At 36.7% G+C, this 26,048-nt stretch overlaps 2 protein-coding genes across 5 annotated transcripts in view; one reads left to right on the forward strand and one right to left on the reverse strand.

The window, feature by feature from the left end:
- The window catches only part of Tomosyn (syntaxin-binding protein tomosyn), a 376,266-nt gene extending 359,686 nt beyond the window's left edge, over positions 1-16,580 (reverse strand). For all 4 annotated transcript variants that reach the window (XM_071593464.1, XM_071593456.1, XM_071593448.1 and 1 more), the window contains exon 1: positions 16,390-16,580. In XM_071593464.1, coding sequence (XP_071449565.1) covers positions 16,390-16,509 — 120 coding nt within the window. In that variant the 5' untranslated portion in view covers positions 16,510-16,580. The remainder of the gene's footprint in view (positions 1-16,389) is intronic.
- Positions 16,581-16,828: 248 nt separating this feature from the next.
- On the forward strand, positions 16,829-21,019 carry Coprox (oxygen-dependent coproporphyrinogen-III oxidase). The gene is made up of 8 exons (XM_071583713.1): positions 16,829-17,098; positions 17,173-17,377; positions 18,035-18,231; positions 18,579-18,726; positions 18,810-18,972; positions 19,514-19,633; positions 20,463-20,632; positions 20,704-21,019. The coding sequence occupies exons 1-8, from the start codon at positions 17,019-17,021 to the stop codon at positions 20,788-20,790; spliced, it is 1,170 nt and encodes a 389-aa protein (XP_071439814.1). The 5' UTR covers positions 16,829-17,018; the 3' UTR covers positions 20,791-21,019.
- The last annotated feature ends 5,029 nt before the right edge of the window (positions 21,020-26,048 follow it).

Consider the following 26,048-nt stretch of genomic DNA (forward strand, 5'->3'; position numbering starts at 1 on the left):
TCCCCAAACCGAAAGCTCGAGCTCACATCCCGGCTATGGCGGATCTTTCATTACCATTCTAAACACTATTCGAGGACATTTTGGACTTAATCAGCTGAGACGCTTAATTATGTTCCCTTTAGCGTTCATTAGCAGTTGATGCACTAATTTCGTCACTCCATCCATCCACCGCTATCCAAAGTTCTACCAACCACATCCTTACCCACCTATCATTATTCGCGACAAGATGAACTCAGCTGTCGGCTGCCACATCCACGAATTAATATCAAATTTCTAGCACAGAATATAAAATTGAACAAAGGATAGTAGTTAGTTAGTTAGGCTATTAACTGTGAGGTACTTGAACGATGACTTACGGAGATCGAACAGTGATGACCAAATATGATATAAAACTTAGGTGGTAGGAACATTGGGATGATTACGAGTGGAAACTTCTCCCACAATATTTGGGTAAAAATATGTGATTCTTCTGAACATATCGATAATATTCTAGAGAACGGCAATATTCCACGGAAGCAGATAATCAAGAGTAGTACAGAAAAATATATACAATTTATGTGAATATAGGATTCCACAGAACTAGATTCTGTCTGAATCTTCACAGATAGAAAGTGACCGGTTGATAACTACATTCCTACTACCTTCTAGATACGTCCGATTCATCCCATCATTTTTTGCGTGAGATAGACCCGCATGAAATTAGTTAAGTTTCCACTTACAACAAGGACACAAATAAAGTTGGCGGTTATAATCATTAAAAGATAAATTTTATTGCGGATGATGCGATTACTTTATAAACATAAAATAATTATTTTTGGAACCACAATTATTTTAAGCTCTACTTCATAACAGTATATCATGCGAAAATAATGGAAGAGAGATGTGAATCAGAGAAGGAACCAGTCTTCAGAAATGATAAATATATTAGCTTATTTTCTTTGGGGATTGCACGAAACTACTCGAAACTACATCAACAACGTTGAGCCTTGGTAATACCATTGATTATCAGAAAGGAAGAGCATTCGCATTAACAAGAAAGTCACGAACCTGGAATCAGATCCAAGATAATTATACGAGAGCCGTTCAATAAAATGCGAGCACATTTTTTATTCAGATTATTTAATGATAACAAATTTAATCGGATGTAATATAGTTAACTTTATGCGTAATGTACAGGTGGTACAAATGTCAATTATTCGACTCCAGCATTGTACTAACGGGAGCCATTGAAATCTGAAACACGCACAGTCCACCTACAGCAACGGTGAAACGTGATGCTGCAAAGACATTTTAATTTTACCTGAACTAATCATCAGCAGCGCCCTATGTAATGATACAGGAGGCTTGGGAAGAGTCTATTTTACCCTTTGAGCAACTAGCAGATGATCTTAAATGCTTAAAGAATGGAGATAACAGAATCCAAAGGAAGTTGGACTGATAGTTTCAACCACTCTTTAGAAAGTAATAATTAGCATCGCTGCTGTCTTATTGTGAGATCATCGGATAACATTTGGAGCACTATCAGGAATAATTATAACTTTCATTGATTGCCACCGACACGTTAGTAACAGAAAAATTGCACATTAAACGTGTTTTTCGTGAAATCACGATTATCTCGCAAATATCAATGTGAATGTTGCCCCTCCCCCTTCCTGTAGTCCAGACTCATGTGACTTTTCTCTGTGCCCCAATTTGAAAAATCACCATCGTGGAAAGTATTTTTCATCATCAGAAGCAGACGCGAACGAACTAAACATGTTTCAACTTTCAACGGCTGCCGCTGATGCAATACAGGAGTAAACTCAATTAAACATGTGCCCCATACTCATAACCGTTAATCTAGCAATTTATTTAAGCTATTCTACGTATTTAAAAGTAAGCTTTGGATAGTCACACGACTACTTGCTTCTACGCAACCCGATAACTTCTTTTCCTTTGTCGTACAGAATTTCATTTTACATTCCTTCATAACCTCTCTCTGAATTCCTACTCCTTGGGAGCCTTCTCTCCGTCCTCGTATTCCATTCTCCCTTCTATCGGGGCCTTCAGCAATCAATCACCTTTCAATCTTTCCTCCATCCGATTTATCTGCCACTTTTAGATTTACCCCGGCAACTTTCTCTCGGTGACCATCCTGTTTAACACCACAGCGTTTGTCTTCCTCTCTGTCCAAAATTTTCTCCATTCTCCACCACACCCATATTTCAAAAGCCTCCAATCTACGATTATCCTCGTACCTCATTGACCGAGTCTCACATTCACAAAGCACTGCGCTTCATATTAAAGTTCCAACTAATCTATCCTTGACATCTTTGTTAGGTAAGCCCGTCATTAATTCTCTTCTTCTTAGAAAATGTCCCTTTTACTTACAAAACTGTTCTCCCAATTTACCCACTACTATGCCACTTCTCTAAAATACTGCCATGAACTGCATGAACTGAACTGCCTTCATGAACTGCAGCACCTGCTATAGCGTATTCCCTTCTCCTTTAATGTTGAACTTTCTTTCCTACTCCACGAAAGTCTTATTACTTCTTTCTTGTGTTTGGATAATCATCTCATACCTCTCGTATTTTTCCGGTAAATAACTCAAAATAACACAAAATTATATTTTTGTAAAATAACATATGAGAATAAAAATTGTATGATTACTCTTGATTGAACATTTCCCGTGACATTATGGGGAGAATGTGATTCATAAAGTTGGACCTATATTGACCCTACTAAAAAATTATTTCGATTTATAGTTTATTCAATGAATTAATTTCAAATATAATCTAACGGAGTGACAATATTAAGACCATTCTCAAGCCCTTAATTAGTCGCAATTTCTAAATTATCTCGTACTCAATATTCAAAGATTGCTATGCCCACATTCATCGATTTATAAAAAAATATATCATGCCATTCCTTTATTTCCACTGCCATTCAACAGCATAACGGTTTTGAATCCCGGTACCATACGAATATCAACTTAAGATTACTTTAATTGGGAGTATGGCAGACCTTAGTTGCGCCAGGTAAAAAGAAAAAATATAGAGGAAGCCTAGGGGAAGAAGTTTCCTTGATCGTGCTCTCGATGCGTCTCCCAAACAAAAACAACGTAAAAGGAAACCACTAGTAATGGTTTCCTTTGATATCCTATCTTTTTTGTAGATATAGTACGGAATCAAGGTTGATTTTACAAGAAATTTCATAACACTCGCATAGCATAGCTCCTACGCACAATGATATTTTGAATATATATATGACGTCATCTGTTGCATATCATTCTAAAAGATTGTTCATCAAATGATTGTAAAATTATTTCAGAATGTCAATACCGCAATAATAAGCACAATTACTACCAGATCACCTCAGCGATTCATTAGCAACCAACCCTGTAAAAATAAAAATTCATATCCAATTATACATCTCACGCAGAAATCCTCAAGCCTAAACCACTAGCCACCAGTTAAGTAGTCTTTATATAGAAATTCAATGCAAACTGATTTGACTTAATTAATTGAACTATGATATGTATCTATATCTGACAGATATAGACGCATATTTAATTTAAAGATAAATAAAGATTAACGTATCAACTCATTAGGTAATATATGTAATATTTGAGGAACTTCGAATAAACAGATGAATTTACTACAAAATAACAAAAACCTAGGACACTTGAGCTCGCCGGCCTCGTTAAATAACAAATTAAAGGAAAACTCCTACAGCCGTAATAAGTCCATCATAATCTTACGGCTATTGGAGTTTTCTTTTAATTTGTTACAAAAGAACGAGTTTTGCATAGGGTAGGAATGCATTGTGTTCGACAATCTGGCAATATTATTAGAAAAGAGAGAATACAGATAGAATCCCAGTAATCATTACTCCTTTACAAAACAACACAAGAAATACAATGAGATGAGTACTCTATCACGAAAAATAAGGTGACGCATTCGACGCGGTAAGATAACTTAGGAAAGGAATTGCGCAAAATTCGCGTCACTGCCGGGGCTGCATGCCAAACAGGGCGTGGCTGGCTGTTTTATTCTGGCCACGAATAAAATGAGTGTAGTTTACTTTGTTTTCGATCCGAGAATCCTGCGTTCGTTTTCTATCTCTTCCAAAAACATATCGAACTACACCAGCATTGACCCCGCAATGAAATTCGGTGTTTAATTTTTCCTGAGTTGAATGGCATCATCATAACAACCGTTTACCCCTTTTTTTAGCCTGTTTCTTAGCAGCTATATTGTAGTCTAATGTCGCGTTTCCCACATGCCTCACTACGACATGAAAATTCCTTGTTACTAAATTACAAATGAAAGTGCTAGTCATGTACACAGGATGAGTCATGGGTGCCTACAGAGCGAAAATATCGATTAATTTAATGTTTTCAATGGAACAATTGTCCATCAAGGAACATTTGCACGTGTGTGCCACAGTTTAGAGAACACATCATATTTGTCCTGTGTCAATTAAAACTTTGCGAAGAACTCTAGTGATAAGAGATTAAAAATAATAAACCCCGAATAGTGGCTGAAAACCTGTGAACATAAAATAATGGGGATGGAAGAGCTCACTATTCTTATGCCAATTACTTCGAATTATGAATATTAAAACACTTGGTCATTCCACGTGAAATTTATTGAGCGACCCGAGTTTTGACTGAAAAGGTCATCTTCAGGTAAAGTTTGAAAGTAAGTCAGACTTTATTCGTCGAAACCCTCGTCGTCTTGAATAATTTCATGAGGAATTAATGCGTATTTTATTATTCATAACAAATAGGTTGCATCAAGTTAAGTTGGAAAGCAATTTGGCCAGTTATTAAGTTTGTCAAGGAAGAACAACATTTGAAGTTAACGCAGAGCCAACTGAATAAGACTTAGGTTCCTAATAAATATGACTCATAATAGACCCCTTAGTGTTATTTTTGTCAAAACTTCTCAAAACAAAAATTTTTTCTTAAGCATTCAAGCATTCTTTCAGCGTTTCAAGCAAACATTCTTCAAGAATTTTTCTAAATGTTAAAATTTAGAAAGAAAAAGAGTTACTGAAGTATGAATAATTCCCCTATGCTTAACTTAGTGTACCAGCGTGATAACCATTGTTGGTAAGTAGACAATTGTGAAAAAATGTGAGGAAAATTATCAATTTTCTCATTATCAGCAATGGTAACTTAAGAAGTAGCACTGACATAAAGTCAGAAGTTTTTATGGCAAGTCATCAACACCACATTTTCCGACAAATAAAATCTAGAAATAATTCATTCAAGTATTGGTAACATATCAATTTGTTTGCCAATAGGAGGGTCACATCGGGAGATGAAAAATTGAAAGGTTTGAAGATCTTCAACAAAGTAACTAGACAACTATAGAGATACCAACTTTGGAGCGGTTTAAATATTTTTTAACGCTCATGAAAAGGTTTTACATATTTCCGAAAGGCGAAAAAAACAAGCCAATGGATGTTTGCTCAAATCATGAAAAAGTTTTTATGAAAGATGATAGCATAGATAAAGACCTCAAACAGTGTGAAAATTCCAGCAGAATTAGTTGGTAGTATGAGGAGTGAAAGATGTACGTCTAAGGCAGCAAACATGGCAGAACATTAAAGTTCACTCCGCCCCACAATATTGTATGGAAGCGAAGCTCGGGTTTTCAGAGATAATCGGAATTGTCGAATAGATTGGGTGAGTATGGCGTGCGTGAGGTGTATTTGCGGTAAAAATGAGAGAGATAGTGCGAGGAATGAGAGAGCTATTAAAGACAGCGGTTTGGATGCACCGTAATTAATATATGCGAAAGTGTACTTAGATGGCTTAGTCATATTGAAAGAACGCATAAACAACCAAGGATATGGAAGAACAAGTATGTGGTATGGGGTAAAGGGCTAACCCGAGAAAAGTCACGGGTAAATATGATTGAATATACTCTTTCAATACGAGGAATATTAGAATTCTCATAAACAGACGATCATATGCAAAGCAATGTATGATTATGGCGGAGGCTAAACAGTATAAAAGGATAGGTGATATGGAGTAAATTAGTGAAAGGGAGTAAGTTATCCCATTTCATGTGAAGTGGCTAATTTTACCATGCCCGCCCATAGAGCAAACGGCGGGAGGGGAAGGTATGTGACTTCCATTATAAGGAGAGAAATTTAAGAAGTACTAGACTAGGAATACTGGGAAAGAAGAGGCATCTCTTTCAATTAAAACATTTACCAAATCAGAAAAAACCTAGTCTTAACAGCAAGCTCTCAGGTGCCCTCTACAAGTTCTCCCTAGCTTTTCCCACAAACCTCATTCTTTGCTTAGACTTGCCTCATTGTATTGTAATCTATCTTCACTGTCATTTAATTTGAGTATATGTAGGTGTATTCTTAATTTATATATGTATATGTATGTATGTATGGGTGTATATGTGCGTAATTATGTATGTATTTATGTATGTGTATGCATGTATGTATCTATGTTTGTGTGTGTATGTGTATATGTATGTGTGTGTATATGTATGTGCGTGTATGTATATGTATGTGTGTGTGTATATATATATATACTTTTTTTTCGATGTGCAAATCTGTGCTAAATGAATTGATGTCTGTCTATATGTATTTACTATATGTGTACATATGAATGTAACTATAAGTTTAATGCCTAATATAATATGTATCCGACGATGGGTTAAATGGAAGAAGGGTCTCAATTTCGCCCAAATAAAGACCACTATCTATCTATCTACAAGTATGCTCATTTTGATAGTTAAACATTCTCGACATAAGTGCTAGCAGAACAAGGAAACTAAAAGCGCATTGACACAACAGCTACTATTTATTTAAAAGGGGCTATAAATATGCGTGACAAATAGCCCATATAAGAATTACTACCTGGACGTAATTACGCAGCTAGTCCCTTTTAGACCTCATGGTGCATCATTTTTCTCCACGTCTCGTATCGACGAACACATTGTCGGCAGGAAGACATCCAGTTTACATAAATACACTATTATACATTATTTTTTGTCTACCCTAACCGTATTTGTATTAATTTACAAAGAAAGCATATTTTTTTATTGTTGAGAAAAAAATTATAATCTGCTTTTAAGGAGAATGTTAGCCTACACACAAAAATAAACCAGAAAAATACTACAAAATGCGGAAAAAGCGGTATTCAATAATACATCAGGGTGACCGGCAAATCTAGGGATTCTGATTCCAAGTTTTCAAGGATAACAATCCGTTTTTCAAATTTTTGTGCCACCATTATTACTACCTTATACCCCCGATGTAGTCCAACGGTCATTGCTAAATTTACAAGAACAAATATTTCAGCATTTTTCCCGTAGCGCAGAAATTCATGGGAAGATAATCTCATAATTAAAATGGTAAAATGGCTCACATACATAAAAATCCCGCAAGAGGCGGAGAGAGTATCTAGCTTGTACATCAAAGTGTTTCACTTTTCATGCCTATATACGAACTCTTATAGTATAATGACGCCTTCCACGATAGTTAATGCTAGCATTCAGGAAATAAAATTTCGTAAATGAGTGATAACACAGGATGATATCAGTCGGCACCTAGTATTAGTGAAAAAAAAACATTCTTATAGTGGTTAATTCAACTGCCATGGTTTTCTCACTAGAAGTACATAACGATTACTTCTCAGATGTAATGGAGGTGCAGGTAGACATTAGTGTTGTAGCACGCCACTCAGTACGATTATGTGCACGAATACTCCGTCAATAGGGATGTGATGCAAAATGCATTTCCTTCGTGTAGAACACATAAGATAATGAAAGCCATTACTAAAAAAAAATCGCTAGACACACATTCATTTTAAATTCAAATAAGTTATTTTTTCTCTCACTCTCCAAATTCTATTTGCCGGTAAACAACCATAAATATCCAAAATTCCTGGTAATTGTTTTATCTTAAATGCGTATAATGAAGGAGGTTGGGATGATGGGGTGGCTAACGTACTGGCTTCCTACCGAGAGGGCCCGAGTTCGAATCCTGGAGAAGGTACATGTTTTTCAGTGGTATCCCAATCCCTACTTGAGGTGCTTTGTGGAGAGCACTTTTAGTGAGTACGCCGTCCGTTGGATGGGACGTTTAACTGCGGACCCCTTGGTGCCTTTCTTGTGTGGACCCCTTGGTGACTTTAAGAGTAGGCCAATGCCGATGCCGGGTTTCTCTCCACCCTTCCTATCCCATCCATCCTTAATGGCGTAAATGGCTTAACTGTCGGTCGCCTCCCCTAAACTACCACTACTTTGTATTTATAATAATTCAAGCTTAATACATTACTCATTGTTATCAGTAGGATTGCTCTCAGAATGATGTTATATAAGGTTGGAATTGTCGTGCTTTCGTTTAGGCAATACGTTTTAATAAATACTACCAAAATTTAAAACAAAACTGAAAAGTTAGACTTTTACAGTTGATTCTAATTCTATCCGCCAACATAGAGATTTTAAGATCATTTAGGCATAAGCTGACAGAGGTAAGTAAAAAAATTTTAAAACACTAAACCTGATCGACCGTATTCCTAACAAGAAACTTTGAAATGGATTTAGCAAAACCAATCGATAACGCTGTTCCCATCAAATTTAGTGGAGAAATCGTTTTTTCTTCCCTCCCAGGAAACACACTCATTCTCACACGAGCAGGAAGTCGCAAATGATCCCCTCGCTCAACCAGACATCGCAAACCGCTCTCCTCCGAGGGCATAATTCTTTATCGAGAGGAGAAAATCCCGGGCCAATCGCAATAAATGGCACTAAAATGCCTTTGCGAAGGGCGGATCTGGAGCCGATGGGTTGGCGCAGGGCCCTCGCGCGGGGAGAGAAGGTCGCGCGGGACGGCGGCATCGGCGGTGCAAGATTAGCCGAGCAAAGTGTGATTGGGACCGAGGGGATCGGCATGAGGGCGGTGGTGGTGGCGGCCGCACGAGTGGGAATCGATTTCCGATGAAAGTACTCCGTTACGGAGGAGGACACTCGAAAAATGGGGGATTATAAACAAAAGGAAGGGCTCCCGACATTTTATTACGTCCACATGAATTGACTTCGAAAGAGATGTCATCCATAATGACCACCGATATAAAGTACGCATGCTGGATGATTTTAAACTAAGATCGTCGTTCACAGCGCCAGAAACCTATTTTTAAGGCCTATTTTAATCACTCAGATGAATAACATCAAGTCTGTTGCTTCCTTATGGGAACTTGCATTGCTGAACTCCTGTTAGTTTCTTTTTACTAATACGAGCTCATTTTTGTCCCCGGACTAAACGGCATTCAGAGTTTAATAATTGTGCATGTGCATTCTACTTGCATAGTTAAAGTTGAAAAAAATTAAAATGCTTGGGAACGGAGATACTGAATCAAAGTCAGAGTTAAAGTCAAGGCTTGAGGAAAATGCATTAACTACGTCTCACTCTTCTAAGGCTTAAATAATTGCCCGTAAGGATATAAAATTATTAGTTATAGTTAAAAAGAATTGAGACGCAACAATATATGAACATATGAGCTCGAAGTAATACGCCTAGTAAGTGAATAGCACCAACACTGTTGACATCAATGACGAATTATCAGAAGCAGTAGGGGACACACGCAGTCACAGAATGTTTCACTCCATCGAAAAGTGCAAGCAAACAAGTGCAAATTATCAAGCAAGCAGAAGTTCATACTTCAAGTGCAAATTATTTTTAGAGCATTAGCAAAAACTAATATTCAATACCCGGAGAAACTGGAATGATTTAATCCGAAGGATATACTGATCAGTGGTTAAGGCAAATTGTGGGAGTTGTTTCAAGGCTTAAGTATGGATGATGTGCTAACATATTTCTTAGTCAACGGCATTCACAGCTTCAGTTGCAAGTTATATATATATATATATATATATATATATATATATATATATATATATATATATATATACATATATATATATACATATATATATATATATACATATATATATATATACATATATATATATACATATATATATATATATATACATATATATATATATATATATTGTTGATAGAGTTGATGGGTTTACTGCACGTAGATAAAATTTTAACGTGACAATTATGGCCACGGAATCACGGAGAATGAAAAAAAAATATTTATAAAATTCATTTTAAACAAAACCTGCATGGAGTTGGAAATAATCCTCAAAAATATGGCTATAGCACGCTTAAAAAAATTCGGATACGATAAAAACTACCGACTCTGGTAATTCGACAGAGAAATTTTTACAGGAAAATGAAAGCCGCTCACGCTTGTAAGTTTGGGTCTACAAAGAGAAGGCAGAAAATTATTCCTTATATAAATTGTTTATTTAAACTTGTTATGCACGAAGTATTATATGAGGGCCCTCGAAAAAGTTAAAATCACTTCCTCGTTTACATATATTAACGAAAAAATGTTGACATTTTACACAGCAAAATGATAATACTTTATAATTTAAAAAGCGTCCAATGAGTTCATACACACCAATACTTGAAAAAATCAATGCCGAAAAGGAGCGCGGCATGAGAATACTTTGATTCAAGCACACAAAACTAAAGCTAGTGATAAAGCTTGCCCAAGATATAGATAAGATGATACTGGAATAGAGGAAAATACCCATTGACGGTCATCTCCAAGTTAACTGTCCGAACCACGGTCCAAAATAAATGAACTCACTTCATTTCGGGGAGAATTTATGGGGAAGGGATGATGCAACACAAAGTTCTTTCTTTTTCCCTCGGGAGGCAAAAAAAAACAAAACTAACGAAGAGATAGGGAGGAAATTTTAAACGAAGCACGATGGATCTGACACATCTCTACAAACGTGGGCGATGAAATCAGGCCGGGTTACATAGTGGACAAGAGAGGAAGATGGGAGAGGGCCGACGGAGAAAAGGGGTGAAGGGGAAAGTAGGCTAAGTGGCCAAAGATTGGGAGTGTAGGGAGGAATGAAAGGAACGGGAGAAATGGACAAAACGAAGTGGGAAGGACAGGGAGAGCGCCAGTGCGTTGCGTCGTAAATCAATCGAGGATTCTGCTGACGGCCGGGAATGAAAAGAAAACAATAACGGCCGAAATAAGGGGCGAGAAAGGAAGAGCGCACGGCTCGGTGGGGGCGGGGGAGCTGTGGGCAAACGGACGAAAGGTGGGCGAACGATGAGGTAGAGGAGAGACAATAAAGAGAGGAAGTCAGAGCAGAGCGGAGGGAGGGAGACGTGGGGAGAGGGGGGAAGGGGTTTGGACTGCATGGATAGGCATTGTAGAGATAAGCACCATCGCACCAGCCGACACGTTTATCGCCACCCTCCGCGCCTTGGATATCACGAACCGCGAGTGACGCGGGCACTGCGGCCGAATCGCTTCGCATGTGGTGGAATACGGACGGCTCCAATCTCTCCATAAACGCAACCTACGTACCCCCACTTTATTAATACGCTACGTGTCCTGCTTCATTTACACACATGTACGGGCGGGGAAGGGGTAACCACGGAGCTGGAGGACCAAAATCAAAAACATAATATCGCTTGTAAAAGGCCACTTTAAATCCTTCAAACATTAAAGTTAAAATATGCAAAAAAAATGAACACGCCTAGGGATGCTGCTTATAAAGCTTCGAGTGTCATCCACAATGGTAAACCAAGTGATCAGTTTTACGTGATGCAAGTCACAATTAACGCAAAAAAAATGAAATTTCGAAAAGAGCAAACTTTTCACAACTATGACTTATATTCCGTTGCATTGCATCTCCTCGACTGGCGATGATAAGTCGGTGGGAATGCGAAATGAAACAAAAAGTACGAATGATTAAATTACTAAGGAAAATCGAGCACTTAACCAAAAGAGGCTTGAAATATTCAAAAATATATCCTTGTTTATTTGAGAAAACCAAATACGCTGAATGCAATCAGTGTTATGTTTCCGATTCCATTATTACATTTATTAAATTCCTTTATAAATTACGTTACGAACACTGTAATCGTATTCCAAAGACTAAAACATAACAGCGTTTCGTTTTAATCCGATACCTTGAAGATAGCTTGCCACCATACCAAGTCCACTTTTCAGCTAATTAAGGTAATGCCATATCAGAATTAAAAAATTACTGCACAAGCTAATTGCCTACAAACTTTGAACTATAGCAGTTACAAAATAATTTTTTGACACGAGCAATAGAGTGATTCAGCGATTTTTTTCAGCACACCAAGAAACTTGCAATTCATAGACACCTACACTTGAAGAGCTGAATTTAAAAGACTACGGTGAATCAACTACGGACTCTCTCATTGAAAATACCAAAACTAATTAATATTAACTAATTACACACTTCAAATCGATTATCGTGCCACCAAAATGCATTACCGATAAAAATCTCTTAAGTGAAATTGCCCGTAACAATTAAGCGTTAGTTCAATTCGAATCTGTGAAATATGTTAACGCCAACCCTGACAGAAAATATTTTACCTTAAATAGAAATGCATAAGAATGTCAACAAAGAAAAGTTTTAGTTCATTGTTTCAATGGGCGCAATAGTACGTCAATGTCCTGAATACCTAAGGTAACGAAAGTCTTGAATGACTAAGGAAGAACACTATGAACATGGAATCCGACGGAGTAACCTTATGGGTCAAGAGCGGAGGACCTAGGTGACGTATGGAAAAGACGCTATATTTTTCAATCTAAGCACGACAGACTACAAGGTTTCCTTTTCTCAAACTGAATATCATCTGAAATCTTGATAATGTCGAGTAGGCTAAAGCGATGTAAATCCTTAACCAAAATAAAGATAATACGCCTCTTCAACAAGATGTTATCAGGCCAATAGCTGTTTAAGACACCCGTGGCACAATATCCCTTTATGAATTTCTCAAAACATTCGCTTCGATCAGTAAGTCACAGCCGCTTATCAACTACCAATTATTTCTGTTTTTCCAGCTGGCCGAGATTAGTATCAAATGAGGAGACTAATAAGTTTTTTTAAGGTCTGATCCCTTCATATGAAAACAAATATGAGTCGAAGATTTATACAGAAAGGACTTAAGGACTTCCGAGTCCCTTCCTTTAGGTGGCAGCTTTCTTTTCCTTATAGCTTTTTTATATTGTCCATAATGCATAAATTAATTGAAGGTATTGAGAAAAATAAACGGAAATTGAATTAACTACAATGTATAAATTAAATACTATGCAAGGTATTTTTCCTGTTATAAATTCGAATTTTGTAGATTCGAACTGAAAACTGATATAAAACCACCGTAGTTGATAGAGTGAAAAGACAAAAGGCCACTCCAAATCCTTGCACATAATTAGGGCTACTTGTAATACTCAACAAGAATAACGTAATTCACGCCTTGAAACGCATTATTCCCCATTCATAGTGTCCACAATGATTCCTGGGATAAAAAATCATTCGATGATAATTCCTTTTACGAATATATCTAACATTAAAACGGCCCATATCCAAAAATCACTTTTAAGCTGGGTTTACTGATGCCCTGATAATCAAAGCGCTTTCGATTGTCTATTTACCAGCAGTAAAGACAGAATTGAAATGCAATATTTCAGAGAAAATTACCAAAATGGGAAAGCCATTTCCTAGGAAAAGGCAACCAAGAAAAGTCTTGGCTTCACGAAACTTCCGAAACCAAGGCATCCGCGGCAAGTTTCCTTGCGCCAAGTCTCTCTCAAAGGCGACTCCTGCCTACAATCTAGTTCTTGAATTGCCATGGGAAGAGTAAAGATATACTAGAGAGGCTTCTCTCTATCTTTTCCCACCACCCTCAAGACTCATCGCCGACGGCTAATTCTCATCACGAGGCGGCAGGAGAGTCAAAACCGAAGTGAGGAGTGAGGGTGGCAAGATACGAAGGGTGAAGGTAAGTGGGGTTGTGCTGAAAGGTAAGGTCGAAGGCCCAGGCTGCCTGCCTCCGGTGACGAGGGCGATTTGATTGAACATGTACTGCATATCCTTAAACATTAGCTCAACTAAGCATGCGAGAGACGGACTGGTAAAGCAAGATGGAATATCATTTAAGGTGGTGAAGTTCGGTAACCCACGAGCACAGTGACGAAAAATCCGACGAAAAGAATCTATGGAATAATCCCCTTGCGATAAAAAATATGAATGAAAACCATTTACAGAATGAGCATTGTAAAATTCACCGCTACAAAACAGTTTTTGCGGAAATATCTCAATGAAGATTGTTTTGAACCAAAAATCTAAAAGGTTACCAGGAATATATAAACAATTACGAGGTATCAAAAAGTAGAGAAAGAGAGAATTAGTAGAAAGATCATAACCTCCTTGGGTCATAATACAACCACACACTAAAATCAAACGCGAAACAAATTCGGGGACAAAAAGTGAAATTCATTCCTCTCCTTGGACAGTTGGTTTCTCATTTATAATGAGATACACACGGTAAACAAATAGCATACGGCCCAATGAGTAGCGTTCAAGGCACTTAGATAAAAGCAACTATCGCAGATTGCAAAACTGATGTTAAAGATAGTAGTTTTACAGCTCTACACATCAAAACAGCAATTATTAGGCAGCACGTGACCAGTAAGAAATGTTTGGCCTCTCTGCATTCGTGCGTAATTTTAAGTACATAGGAATTAAACAGACGACCAAGGCTGGAGAGAAACTGAGCTCCGGCATTAAGGTTACTCCCAAAAAAGTGCCAAGTGGACTCAATTCCCTTTTGGGGAAGTGTATACACCACTTTCCGACCCACACACTATACACAAATTGGGTACCCTACACCAACAAAAAATCTTCTCTAATCTGGAATCAGGGGCCAATGCTCGGGGCAGGGAAACAGTTCACCAAATTAAAACAATCTTACGAAAATTCAAAAATCTTATATACATTAATTGCCTCAGCAGTTATTTAAAGATCTTACTCGGAAACTCTCCTACCTCCCGAATTAGGCGACCTGCATTTTGGAAGAATAATTTAGGATTGGTGACTTAGAATACAAGCCGAGGTTAGAAAATCCATTATCTAAAATAAAATAAATTTTTCCACACTAAAAGCAAAACACTTTTTATGATTAGTCAAGAGTTATGTATACATTCGGGATATATATTTAAAATCGCATAAAAACTTTTAGTAGGTCTATCAATTCTTGGCTTCGGGGAGAATTTTTCCCGATCATATAAAAAATATTGCGTAAAACGGGGACTGGAAAGTGAATATTAGAAAGTCCTGTGTTCGATAAAAATGCGTCTTTGGGTGATGAGGCTTATAAAACGACATAAAAAATGTTAGGATTGCTACTCGCTATCGCAATCATGATAGGACAGTCCAATATCCCAATTACAATGCGGAAAGCTACCTGCAGGGCACGCACGAACGGTAAAATCCTTAATTTTCTAAAGAAATTTTCATTCTCAAGAGAATAAAATTTAGGACTCGAACCATTGGCCATCGAAATGTGAAAGAAAATTAAGAAGTGCCCAAATTGATTCCTGTGTCAGTAAATACATATTATAAATTCATACATATATTCGGCAATAGCTATTTAATTACAGTCGATAGAATCATCACTAACACACTCATTTGATTGATTTTTTTTATTTCATCAGAATTAAAAAGCGCTTAACAAGCAGACTTTCTCTTTCGCTCCTGTGATCAACCAAATATATGCAACACATGATGAGACACTCAACAAAAAGCGAGCGTACATTAACATGGGTCAATTACAACGGGTAAACGCCCACTAGGCAGATGTACAAGTCTTCAAAATTCCTTAACTAGGTCAAAGTGAATAAACAAGGTCCCCATTTTTCAGTTTATCAACATTGATGCAGAAAAAACCGATTAAAATTAATAGGATACTTAAATTGCAACTGATCCCTTGTTCAACTTGCCAGGTGTTCAACCAAACCTACCCAATTATTTAAAACTTTACCAGTCGTTTCTCGGTTTTCGCGAATAATAAAATGAGGTTGTTTGTACACAGCTGTCAGCGTATTACGCAAGCCCGAAAGACACACCTCTTCCGCAGTACGTCACAAGACTGTCATGTGAAAACACGCTTAACCGGGCATTTGGAATAATTTAATAAATGACACAATGTCCTCGCCAATCCCATTGCACATACCCTCAACGAAAGAATTTTAGGATACCACATCAAAATCATAACTCCCTTTAAACCAAAGAAAACTGAAAACAATAAGATACCAAAACACCGTCCCTACAAAGCATGACAATTTGCGACAAACGTCAAGCACATTTCATGAAATTTATGTCACTGTCAACATTCACCTCATCGGTCTTACTTGGTGCGAATTAGTTCTCCTATAATGCTTCGATGTAATACACATTTACAAATTTTGAAGGGCGGCAAATAAGGCGCCATCTTAATATAGCTATGAATTACCTTCGCTACTTGAAAGTGTTCGCTCCTAAGAGTTTCCACAATCTCTTGATCAACCCTCGGCTGCTGGCTGACAGATGATCTGAAGCCATCTAAAACACCTTTAAAGGTGAACTTCTTCATTTTCTAAACACAGAACCAACGATCTCCATTTACCTATCGCAGCATCGCTATGCCCCGTCACCACATTCCAAATCCAGAACCTCGTCTGCTGGGAAGTGGAAACAGACACCACTGCAGCAATGCATTGTGGGTAAACACAGGGAGTTGTTAGGGTAGGTAAATTTTCTTTGGCATTCAGTAGTTTAATTTTATTGCATAAAAAAATTACAAATAGTTTCTTATCATTAATTTTTAATTATAACATTATTTTAGAATATTTCCTAATCCTCATTGAGCCATTGATTTTTTCCAACTCCCTAAACAAATGAGATCGGATCAGCGCGTCAGCTACTACCAACGCGGCACATATTTGTTTTGGAACTGAGTGCAAATGTAAAAAAAATTGATTTGACAGTTGGTCAGGGAGTGTCCTTCAAATCAGGGATTGTCACATCTCAATATTGCCATTGCTCCAACTTTTTATTCTGACCTCACACATATACTTTACGTAGTTCTATGAATTAAAAATAATGAGCAGCTCTCTTTTGAAATCTCTAAAGGCCATCGCTGCCATAAGTTGTTATTATTCATCAAAAAGAATTAAAATAAGGTGAATCAGCAGTTTAAATCTTGAGCAAGGTTTTTGGTTGAATGGCATTTTATAAACAGGACGATTTCTTTCAGAAGTGCCAGTGGAATACTTTTAGGCTGGTCACTCTTTTCCACAAAGGATTCTCCTACTGATTTTATACAGAGTTTTGTTCAAGGTGAAGGTTCTCAACCAAACTTTACCAAATTTATGGCGGAGCCTGTGACTAGTTCTGAAGAAATCAAAACTAAAATGGGTGAGATGACCGCCAAAATGGAATTGATGATAATGGGAGTTCAGGTATCTAGAATTTATATTATACCAAGTTGCATGTAGTAATCATTCATTGTTACTGATGATCATTTTGTTTATTATTAGATTACTCAAGTGGATATGAGAACGTCTTTAACAAATGGGAGGCACTATCTAAGCCTTGTTTTAGTGTAAAGTCTAAAATAGTTATGCCAGTAAAGAGGAAAATGGGCTCATTAATTGTTTGCCAAGAATTCAAAACTGTAAATGGATTTATAATGATTATAAAATTAGTTATCATGTTGACAAAGGAGTTTTCACTCCCTTGACCATCCTAAAATCTTCCGTTTTTCCATATTATTTACTTTCATGAGCACTTTCATTCACAGATCATTTAGCTCTCCACTTGAGGCATCCTTTTATTGTTCAATGTTTGTACTAATGTTACGACCCAGATCATTTTCCTGTTATATCATCATAATCCTCCACAGCAAATAGACCTTCTATATCGAACTATGGAATTCATTTAGAGAACATTGTTATCAATCATACATACATGCATTACAGATGTGCAGTGTAAGTTAGTGAGTGTGACTCTTAGTGATTTTAGCTTGATAGAAATGTTAGCATTGAAGACCACGCAAATGAATGTGGAATTGAAATTTTTTAACCATTTTAGTAAATAATTTTGCTGTTGCTCTACAGGCAGAATTTTGTAAGGCATTGGAAGCTGAAGAGGAGGGTGGTGATACTTTCAAAGTTGATCGGTGGATACGTAAAGAGGGGGGTGGTGGCATAACTTGTGTTCTTCAAGATGGCCAAACCTTTGAAAAAGCAGGTGTGAATATTTCCGTTGTTTCTGGCCATCTTCCTTCAGCTGCAGTTACTCAGATGAGGTCAAGGTGAATCATTTTCCAGTTTTTCATAAACGATAGAAGCTGTCATTTCTCTAGTAATTCATGTAATAGTACTTGAAGTTAACATTTTTTTTATTTTTCAATTTATAAGGTCACATTGGATGTAAATTTCCCAAATATATATCATGATAAATTCTCATTATGATTTTTTAGAAAAATTCCAATTTTCCAGAAAAATCTCAATGCAACCCATGTTCCCCAGAGTATTGTGTTTAATATATAACTTATTAATTGGTATAGCTTATGAACACTGGAATTAAAAAAACTATATTTTATGGATGAAATTTTTTATATGATAGTATTTTTGGAGACCATGACCATTTTGTTTTTAGGGGAAAAAACCTTAAGGAAGGAGCATCATTACCTTTCTTTGCGGCTGGTATAAGTTCTGTTATCCATCCCCGAAACCCTATGGTTCCTACCATCCACTTTAACTACAGATACTTTGAAGTCAGGGATCCGACTGATTCCTCTGTTCAGGTTAATAATTGAAATTTGTTTAATATTGTGTATGGACAATGTCATTGTTATTTTTTCAATGTAAGTTTGTATGATTTTTTCAGTGGTGGTTTGGTGGAGGTACGGATTTGACTCCATATTATCTAAATGAAAGCGATTGTCAACACTTCCATAAAACCCTGAAGAATGCATGTGACAAACATGATAAAACTTATTACAAAAAATTCAAAAAATGGTGTGATGATTATTTCCATGTGACACATCGGGGTAAGTTGTAGCTTTAATATATGTCAAAAATATTCAGTCACTGAAATTTTTACATGAAATCACATTGATTCCAGAGAACACTGAAAACCATAAATTACTTCTTAAATCCATATTTGTAGCAGCTATGAATGCTTACCAAAAGGTAATATAAAAAGTACCTGAAGCTCAATCATTGGTTCTGATAACTGTATCACATGTGAGGAAAAAATAGAACCTCAGCATCCTTAACTTTTTAAGCTATAATTTTAGAGGAAATAAGGATTCCCTATAAATATATTTTTTTATGGAAAATATATCACTGTCAATTGAGAGGTGATTGTATTGATACATTTTGGTGGGAATCAGTAGCCTGGTTACTTCGGGCTTGACCCTTAGAATTGATTTGTAAGTATTGATTTTTAATAAACATTTGCTTTTATTTAGGAAAATATTGGAGGCATAAATATGAATGATTGGGTCCCATAACACATATTGGTTTTACATAAGTGAACAGAAAATAGGATTAAGTAAAATTGATGTGTAATATAATTATTTGTTGTAGGTGAAAGAAGAGGAGTTGGTGGCATTTTTTTTGATGATCTAGATACCCCATCCAAAGAAGAAGCTTTTGCATTTGTGACTGAATGTGCCAGGGCTGTCATACCCTCTTACATACCTTTAGGTGAGTTCCATTTGGCCAGAGTCTAATGGCAAACAATAATAAAAATTTCCTGAATGTACTATAGCCGTTATGGAATGAATATGGAAACTAGGACTGTTAAAATACAAAGAGAATTTCATCATTTTCTCCATATTACAAATGGTATTCTGATGGAGGGCTGGATTGACAGGAATAAAATGAAATGATTAATCCAGTAAAAACTAAGAAACCTAAATTCAAAAATTATCTGAAGGCATTTTGAAAATGTATACTTTTAAATATACATAATTGCATTGTATATTCTTCTTACGGGTGTGTGCAATTTTTATTGAGTTTGGAATGACTGGGTCCAGGTTGTTGGTGGACTATAAATTTTTAATTGGTATTTGTGATGTTTTCTGTAATTACAGAATATGTATTAATTAAAAATCTTAGGAGATATCATTCAGCAACCATTAGGTCAGGTTAAAAATTCTGTGGTCCAGTTCTTCATCAGCCTTACAATATATTCCTCACCCACCATATATACATCTCTCTTCCTACTTGAAATTCCAATTCTTGGTCTCCATCTGTACTTCTTCATCCTTATTTCTACCTTTGTCCTGGGGAATTTATGCCATACAGCATGTTAAATGGTATTTTTTATTACATGTCACTCCTATTTCCTTGAGATTAAATATTTTTTCCAGTTAAGTCAGTATTGTTTCTTTCTAAAGGAAATACAATTTGTCTTTTTAAATTGTACACTGGAAAAACTCTGGAATAGAATCACTTTTCATATGCCATTTCTTTCTCCAAGTCAAATTGGTATTTCTTGATGGCTCCTCCTCTTATAACTATATGTTTTTAGTGAAAAAGCACAAAGATGATGGGTATGGATATGCTGAGAGACAATGGCAACTGCTAAGAAGAGGAAGATATGTGGAGTTTAACCTTATCTATGACAGAGGGACTAAATTTGGACTTTTCACCCCTGGAGCAAGATATGAGAGCATACTTATGTCTCTTCCATTGACTGCAGTAGGTATTCAGTTGCTATTCACAGATTATTATCTGATAGAAATGTAATTCATTTTTTTCCCCTTTCACAGAAGTGGGAATACATGCATTCTCCAAAAGAAGGATCAAGAGAGGCTCTGCTGACCGAAGTTCTGAAAAATCCTAAAGATTGGGTGTAGCACAAAAACTGTGATTTGATTTGCCTTCATAAAAGATGATGAGAGTATATTCACCATGAATACCACATTTTCCTCTTGTTTGATACTTATGATTTATTCACGTCAGTGATGGTGATTTGGAACATGCCCCGGGCATAGCGATCAAAGTTGTTGGAGTCTTGTTATACAAATTGTATTCTTTTTTTTAGCTAACTTTTTGATATATTGAAGTAAAATATTATTATATTGAGTTGGTTAGTGAGAATTTTATAACCGAACCTGTAGCTGACCTTGCTCCTGCCCTACCCTATGGAATGGTGCACCTCTCCACCTTGGATGTAGAAGTACTCCAGCTCTTCATAGACCTTGGACATCAGTCTAATTGGGAGCACAGGTCCTCCATGAGCCAGAAAACCTACTTTCATTGGGTAGGTAATGGAGGAAAGCATTACCAAATGCCAAACATAATAACACCTTTCTGCTCCTGGGGAGTCCACCACTACAGCTCTCCAGCCCAATCACTGACTGATACTCCATGCTTCACCCACTGCAGCCCTGACCAGTATGACCTACTACACACTATATGCTTTACATATGTACATTGGCTGGGTTGAAATATGAAGGGATACATACAAGTATTACTTTAAGCAAATGCCCAAGAATTTGGAAGCTATTATTGAATATAACGAAGATGGTTTCTTTATAATTGAAAATACGAGGGCGATTCAATAAGTAAGGTCTCCTATTTTTTTCATGAAAAATGAAATTTTCCCTCAACTTTAATGCACATCGTAGGAAAGGCTGAGCATGTAGCTATTTTTCTACTTAAGTCTCCTTTCTCATCTTTCGTCGTACCTTTCTCCCACCGTGTCACGAAGCCAACTGACGACTGCTTCTTGCACCTCCTCTTGACTTGAATTTCTGTCCTCCAAAGTGTTTTTTGGGAGCAGGAAACAAGTGGTAGTCACGGGGGGCAACGTATGGGCTGTAAGAAGGGTGGTAAATGATATCCCAGCCGAATTCATTGAGTAGGGTGGTCGTTTGATGTGACACGTGCATTTTGGTGTGGATGTGCATTGTCATGATGCAAACACTCCTTTGGTGAGACACCTTGTTGTAACCAAGGACCTCCGACACAATATTCTGCACAGAGAAGTAGCCACTCTCTTCATTAAGACCTTCCTTTATCTCATGAAGGGCAATTCTCCGGTTATTGCGCACCATCTTGTCAATTGGAGCCACCATTGATTCTGGCAAACTTGGCCGGCCATGATTCCCTGTCTCTAAGACTATCATTTATTTCATTGATATTAGAAGTTCATGTTACTTTAACGTATTGGTTTAATTCTGAAAAATCACCCTGAATCTTATGTGATTATTTAAGTAACTGCTTCAACACTTCAGACTCCTGTATGTTTGTAAATCCCTATTACCAACCTTATAGTCCTGACTTGGCACCAGCAGACTATTTCCTATTGCCAAAAGTGAAATCCTCCACTAAGGACACCACCATGGGACCCTGTGCTATCAAAGAAGCTTACTCATAAGGACCTTCCCAAATTCACCAACCAGGGAGCCTTCAAGTCATGGAAAAGCCACAGACAAAATTGTTTCAACGCTCAACGGATGTACTTGCAGGAATTTTGAGGCATTGTAGCAATAGCTAATATAAATCTATTTTTCAGCAACTTTTTATACAAACCATGTAAGACAATAACTCCAATTTTAAGTACTGAAATGACGAAGAAACTTGAATATATGCCTGCAATGCATGAAAAAGTAAGTTTTAATGGAGGAATATTTTTTTCACAAGTGTTGCAGCTAACATCAAATTTCCAGAGACGTTGCCATGCTAAATCATCAAAGACATCAAAATAGTTGACTATCGGTGAAATACTGTATCTGACTTAGACATTTTGAAACTCCGTGAAAGATCTTCCATATTAGTGCTATGGAAACCTGTGCTTTTGAAAATCTAGGATAAAAGGTCTCCCAGTAACTGCATACCCAAGCGTAGATTGGTAGTTAAATAAAACCCATCAAGCATAGGAAAGGTGGAGGAGGAAACCAAACCTAGACTTGTTAGAATGACTGAGTTTCTTGAAACCCAGGTTTTTCAACAGTACTGATGCACTATTTTAAGTTAAACATGAGCATTAACATAAAAGAATGCATAAATGACTAACTGTAAAGAGCTATATTTTATTCAAGTTTAATCTTCTGTATTTGGGCCATAACACTCAGGCTGAATAAGCTTTAAAAGGCCAAAATGTTTGCACTAAATTATTTTGGAAACCGGGCATATTGCTTAATGTATGCTGTATAAATTGATATTTAGTAACAGGAATACTCTTCTTTCCTGAAAGTCATTGGGATAAAACATGAGTGTATACTAGGCATCATTAAGTGGGAATTAAGAGTGAGAAAGCTGGTGCTTGATGACCTTGAACTAGGATATAAAATCTCCACACATCCCTCTGTGCCCCTTGGTTCAGGAAGCAGACTAGGGATCAGAAGAATGATTATCTCCCAGGATGAATTCTCATTAAGGCTGAGGCAACAGGAATTCTTGTACAATCCTGCACCATCGTTTTCTATGATTATTCCCAGCAAAATAGGTGTATGCCTATGATAGAGAAAGCAAGCTTTGAGTTATGCTGTTTCCAACTACAGTGGAAAACTTTATAATTTAACTGCTTCAGTCAGGGGCTTGCAAGTGCCTCACATCACACCATTGGAAATACAAAATCTTGAAATATTTTATTGAAATGACTCATAAATCATCGAAAAAAATCACCCCGAGGTGGAAAGCAAGACATTTAAATACATTGACAATGAGGCAAAGGAAGGCAATGCTTCAATTTTATCAATTAGTTGGGAAAAAAGGAAAAGAACCTAATAAAGCAAAATATAAATCCCATTATGAGATACGACAAATTATCTCTTCTGAGATATTTTCTATCATGATATCTAGGCAAGAGTTACCTACAACAGCTGTTTTCATTTTCCTACTCTTACAAATATTAAGAGATAAAGTTATCCACAATGAATAATATTTAAGCTGAAAAGATTTGTATATTGGGCGTTACTATATTGCCCAGGAAAAATAGCTGAAACATGGAGAAAAGGGGAAGGATTACATCACTCTCCTCTGTTAATTAGACTTTTAGCAAAAAAGAAAAAATAATTATTTCTCAACACAGTAGACTTTCAAGTTTGATAGTCATGTTTTCTGTAGCTCCATTAACAAATACTTCATTATTAATTTTATTATTACATAAAACTAAATACAAAGATATTTGACTAAGTACTCTGAAGAATGAGAGCATACAAATTCCTTGGGAATTACCTTCAATATTGCTAATTTTTTTGCATATCAGAACTGTTATTTCCACATAAGATAATCTCTCTGTAAAAGAAAATCTACTACCTGTTCCCGAGGAGTTTGCTCTATGGAGGTTCAACTTCATATTATATAGGGCATTCTCAAGATACAAATTTGTTAATTTAGGACATGAAGTTCAAGCTCCAGCAATTCGATTTCTTGATGGAGTTATCTATTAATGAATAAAGAGAGTGTAGAGTTCTTCCCACTTCCGTAAAAATGCCATTCCTTACCCCATTTCATTCACTCTCCATTATTTCAAATTTTGTATACATAATTTGATACTGAAATGACTTACTTTTCAAACGTTCATCATGAAATGAAAGACAGTTGGTTATAGGGGAGCAAAAACACTAATGACAATTTCTAGGCTGAAATTTGCAGTTTTTCTACTGGGTACAATATCGATAAGAAATGGAACAAAAATGCCTTTTATAAAATGTCTACATTCAAAGGGTATTAGGCTCAACCTCATGACTTTCATCTTAAGGAATCATAGAAACTTTTTTCAAACCAAAGGTTAATTAACATGGTACTACTGGTTTGATCCAATATATGACATTTTCAAGTACGTTTATAGGAGTATAAAATATATCCTTAACCTCCCTGTCTGCAACAAGGAATCTGAGAATATGGTTGTTGACTGCGGTGTGGTCCTAGGCAAAGAAGACCTTGTCCAAAAATCATTTTTACCTAGGGACCTATCCTCCATTCTGAACAGTTGTGCAACACCAGCCATAAGGATTTGAAAGTAGTGAATAACATCTAAGTATCCAAAACAGCAACCATGGTAATAATAAAGCTGAGAAATCATCTCTTAACTCGGCCCCCAGCATAGTGGAGCATGAAGATGTGTAAAATCTATTTCTCTAAACCCACTATCTCTCAGGTTTTTTTAACCTTGGAAAACCTAAAAATCTGGAGTCCCTATTAGGCCCATGATATCAAGTGTCCAGGTGCCATCAAGAAGGCTCAATGCCTTGTTAAATTCACTTTTCAGGGCATTAACTGGCTTCAAACAGACACCATTATAAATACTTCACAGTATTAAGAATACACATGAATTTTGCAACAAATTTGCTGAAAATTCCTATGCAATTTTCAAACACAAGCTAGTGTCTATTGATGTCACCAATCTCCTTACCAGCATCCGTATGTCTGAGGCTGTAATAATGGCAGAAAAAGTGCTCAGAAGTTAAGGTGCTAAACCACCCTTTCTGGATGAATTCGAGGCTCTCCTCCAAGTGTGTATTAAGGAGAACTATTTCATCTCCCACAGGGAATATCTACCCACAGATAAAAGACCAAGCAATCAAAGGGGCTCCTCCTTGTCATAGCTCTTATACGGACAGCAGATCTTTTATGGACAGTTTGCAACTGGAATGTTTCCATCCAAATTACCTCAACACACAAAATTTCAAATTTGGTTTTGATATATAGGTGATATATTTTCAGCATGGACCAGAACTAAAAGAAAGATATCTTCAGTCACTCTTTGAATTCATTTTAAATGGTATCAAGTTTACTTGTGAATAGGGAACTGATAATAGCTTTAACTTTCTCGATGTCACAATATCCATGGACCATAGGAGATACTACTTCAGGAAAACTTCCAGCACGGATCATGTGGTCCATTCTTTTATCTGTAGGTAGATACCTGTAGTCCCTGTTGAAGATGAAATAGTTCTCTCAAAGGCCATTATTTTTCCCAGAAAGTGGCTTTCTTTCATTTCCTCATAAAAGACGGCTATTAAACCTTCCACTATTTGTAGTAAATTTCAATCAGGAATATGAAACCATTACACACACAGTGACAAAAAATGGTTACAGCAAACAGTTGATCGAGAATATGCTAATTATGAATAGCTCCTTTAAAGCTACGAATCTTCTATAT

The sequence above is a fragment of the Hetaerina americana genome, unplaced genomic scaffold (genome assembly GCF_022747635.1).
Source record: "Hetaerina americana unplaced genomic scaffold, ioHetAmer1.1.p SCAF_1, whole genome shotgun sequence".
In the NCBI taxonomy this organism is placed as follows: domain Eukaryota; kingdom Metazoa; phylum Arthropoda; class Insecta; order Odonata; family Calopterygidae; genus Hetaerina; species Hetaerina americana.

Bases quoted from the DNA above. Each gene is read 5' to 3' on its own strand.
- Coprox (XM_071583713.1), top strand. From the start codon at position 17,019: ATGAGCAGCTCTCTTTTGAAATCTCTAAAGGCCATCGCTGCCATAAGT. The intron at 17,378-18,034 runs GTATCTAGAATT...GTTGCTCTACAG, and splicing joins TGATGATAATGGGAGTTCAG to GCAGAATTTTGTAAGGCATT. The intron at 18,727-18,809 runs GTTAATAATTGA...TGATTTTTTCAG, and splicing joins CGACTGATTCCTCTGTTCAG to TGGTGGTTTGGTGGAGGTAC.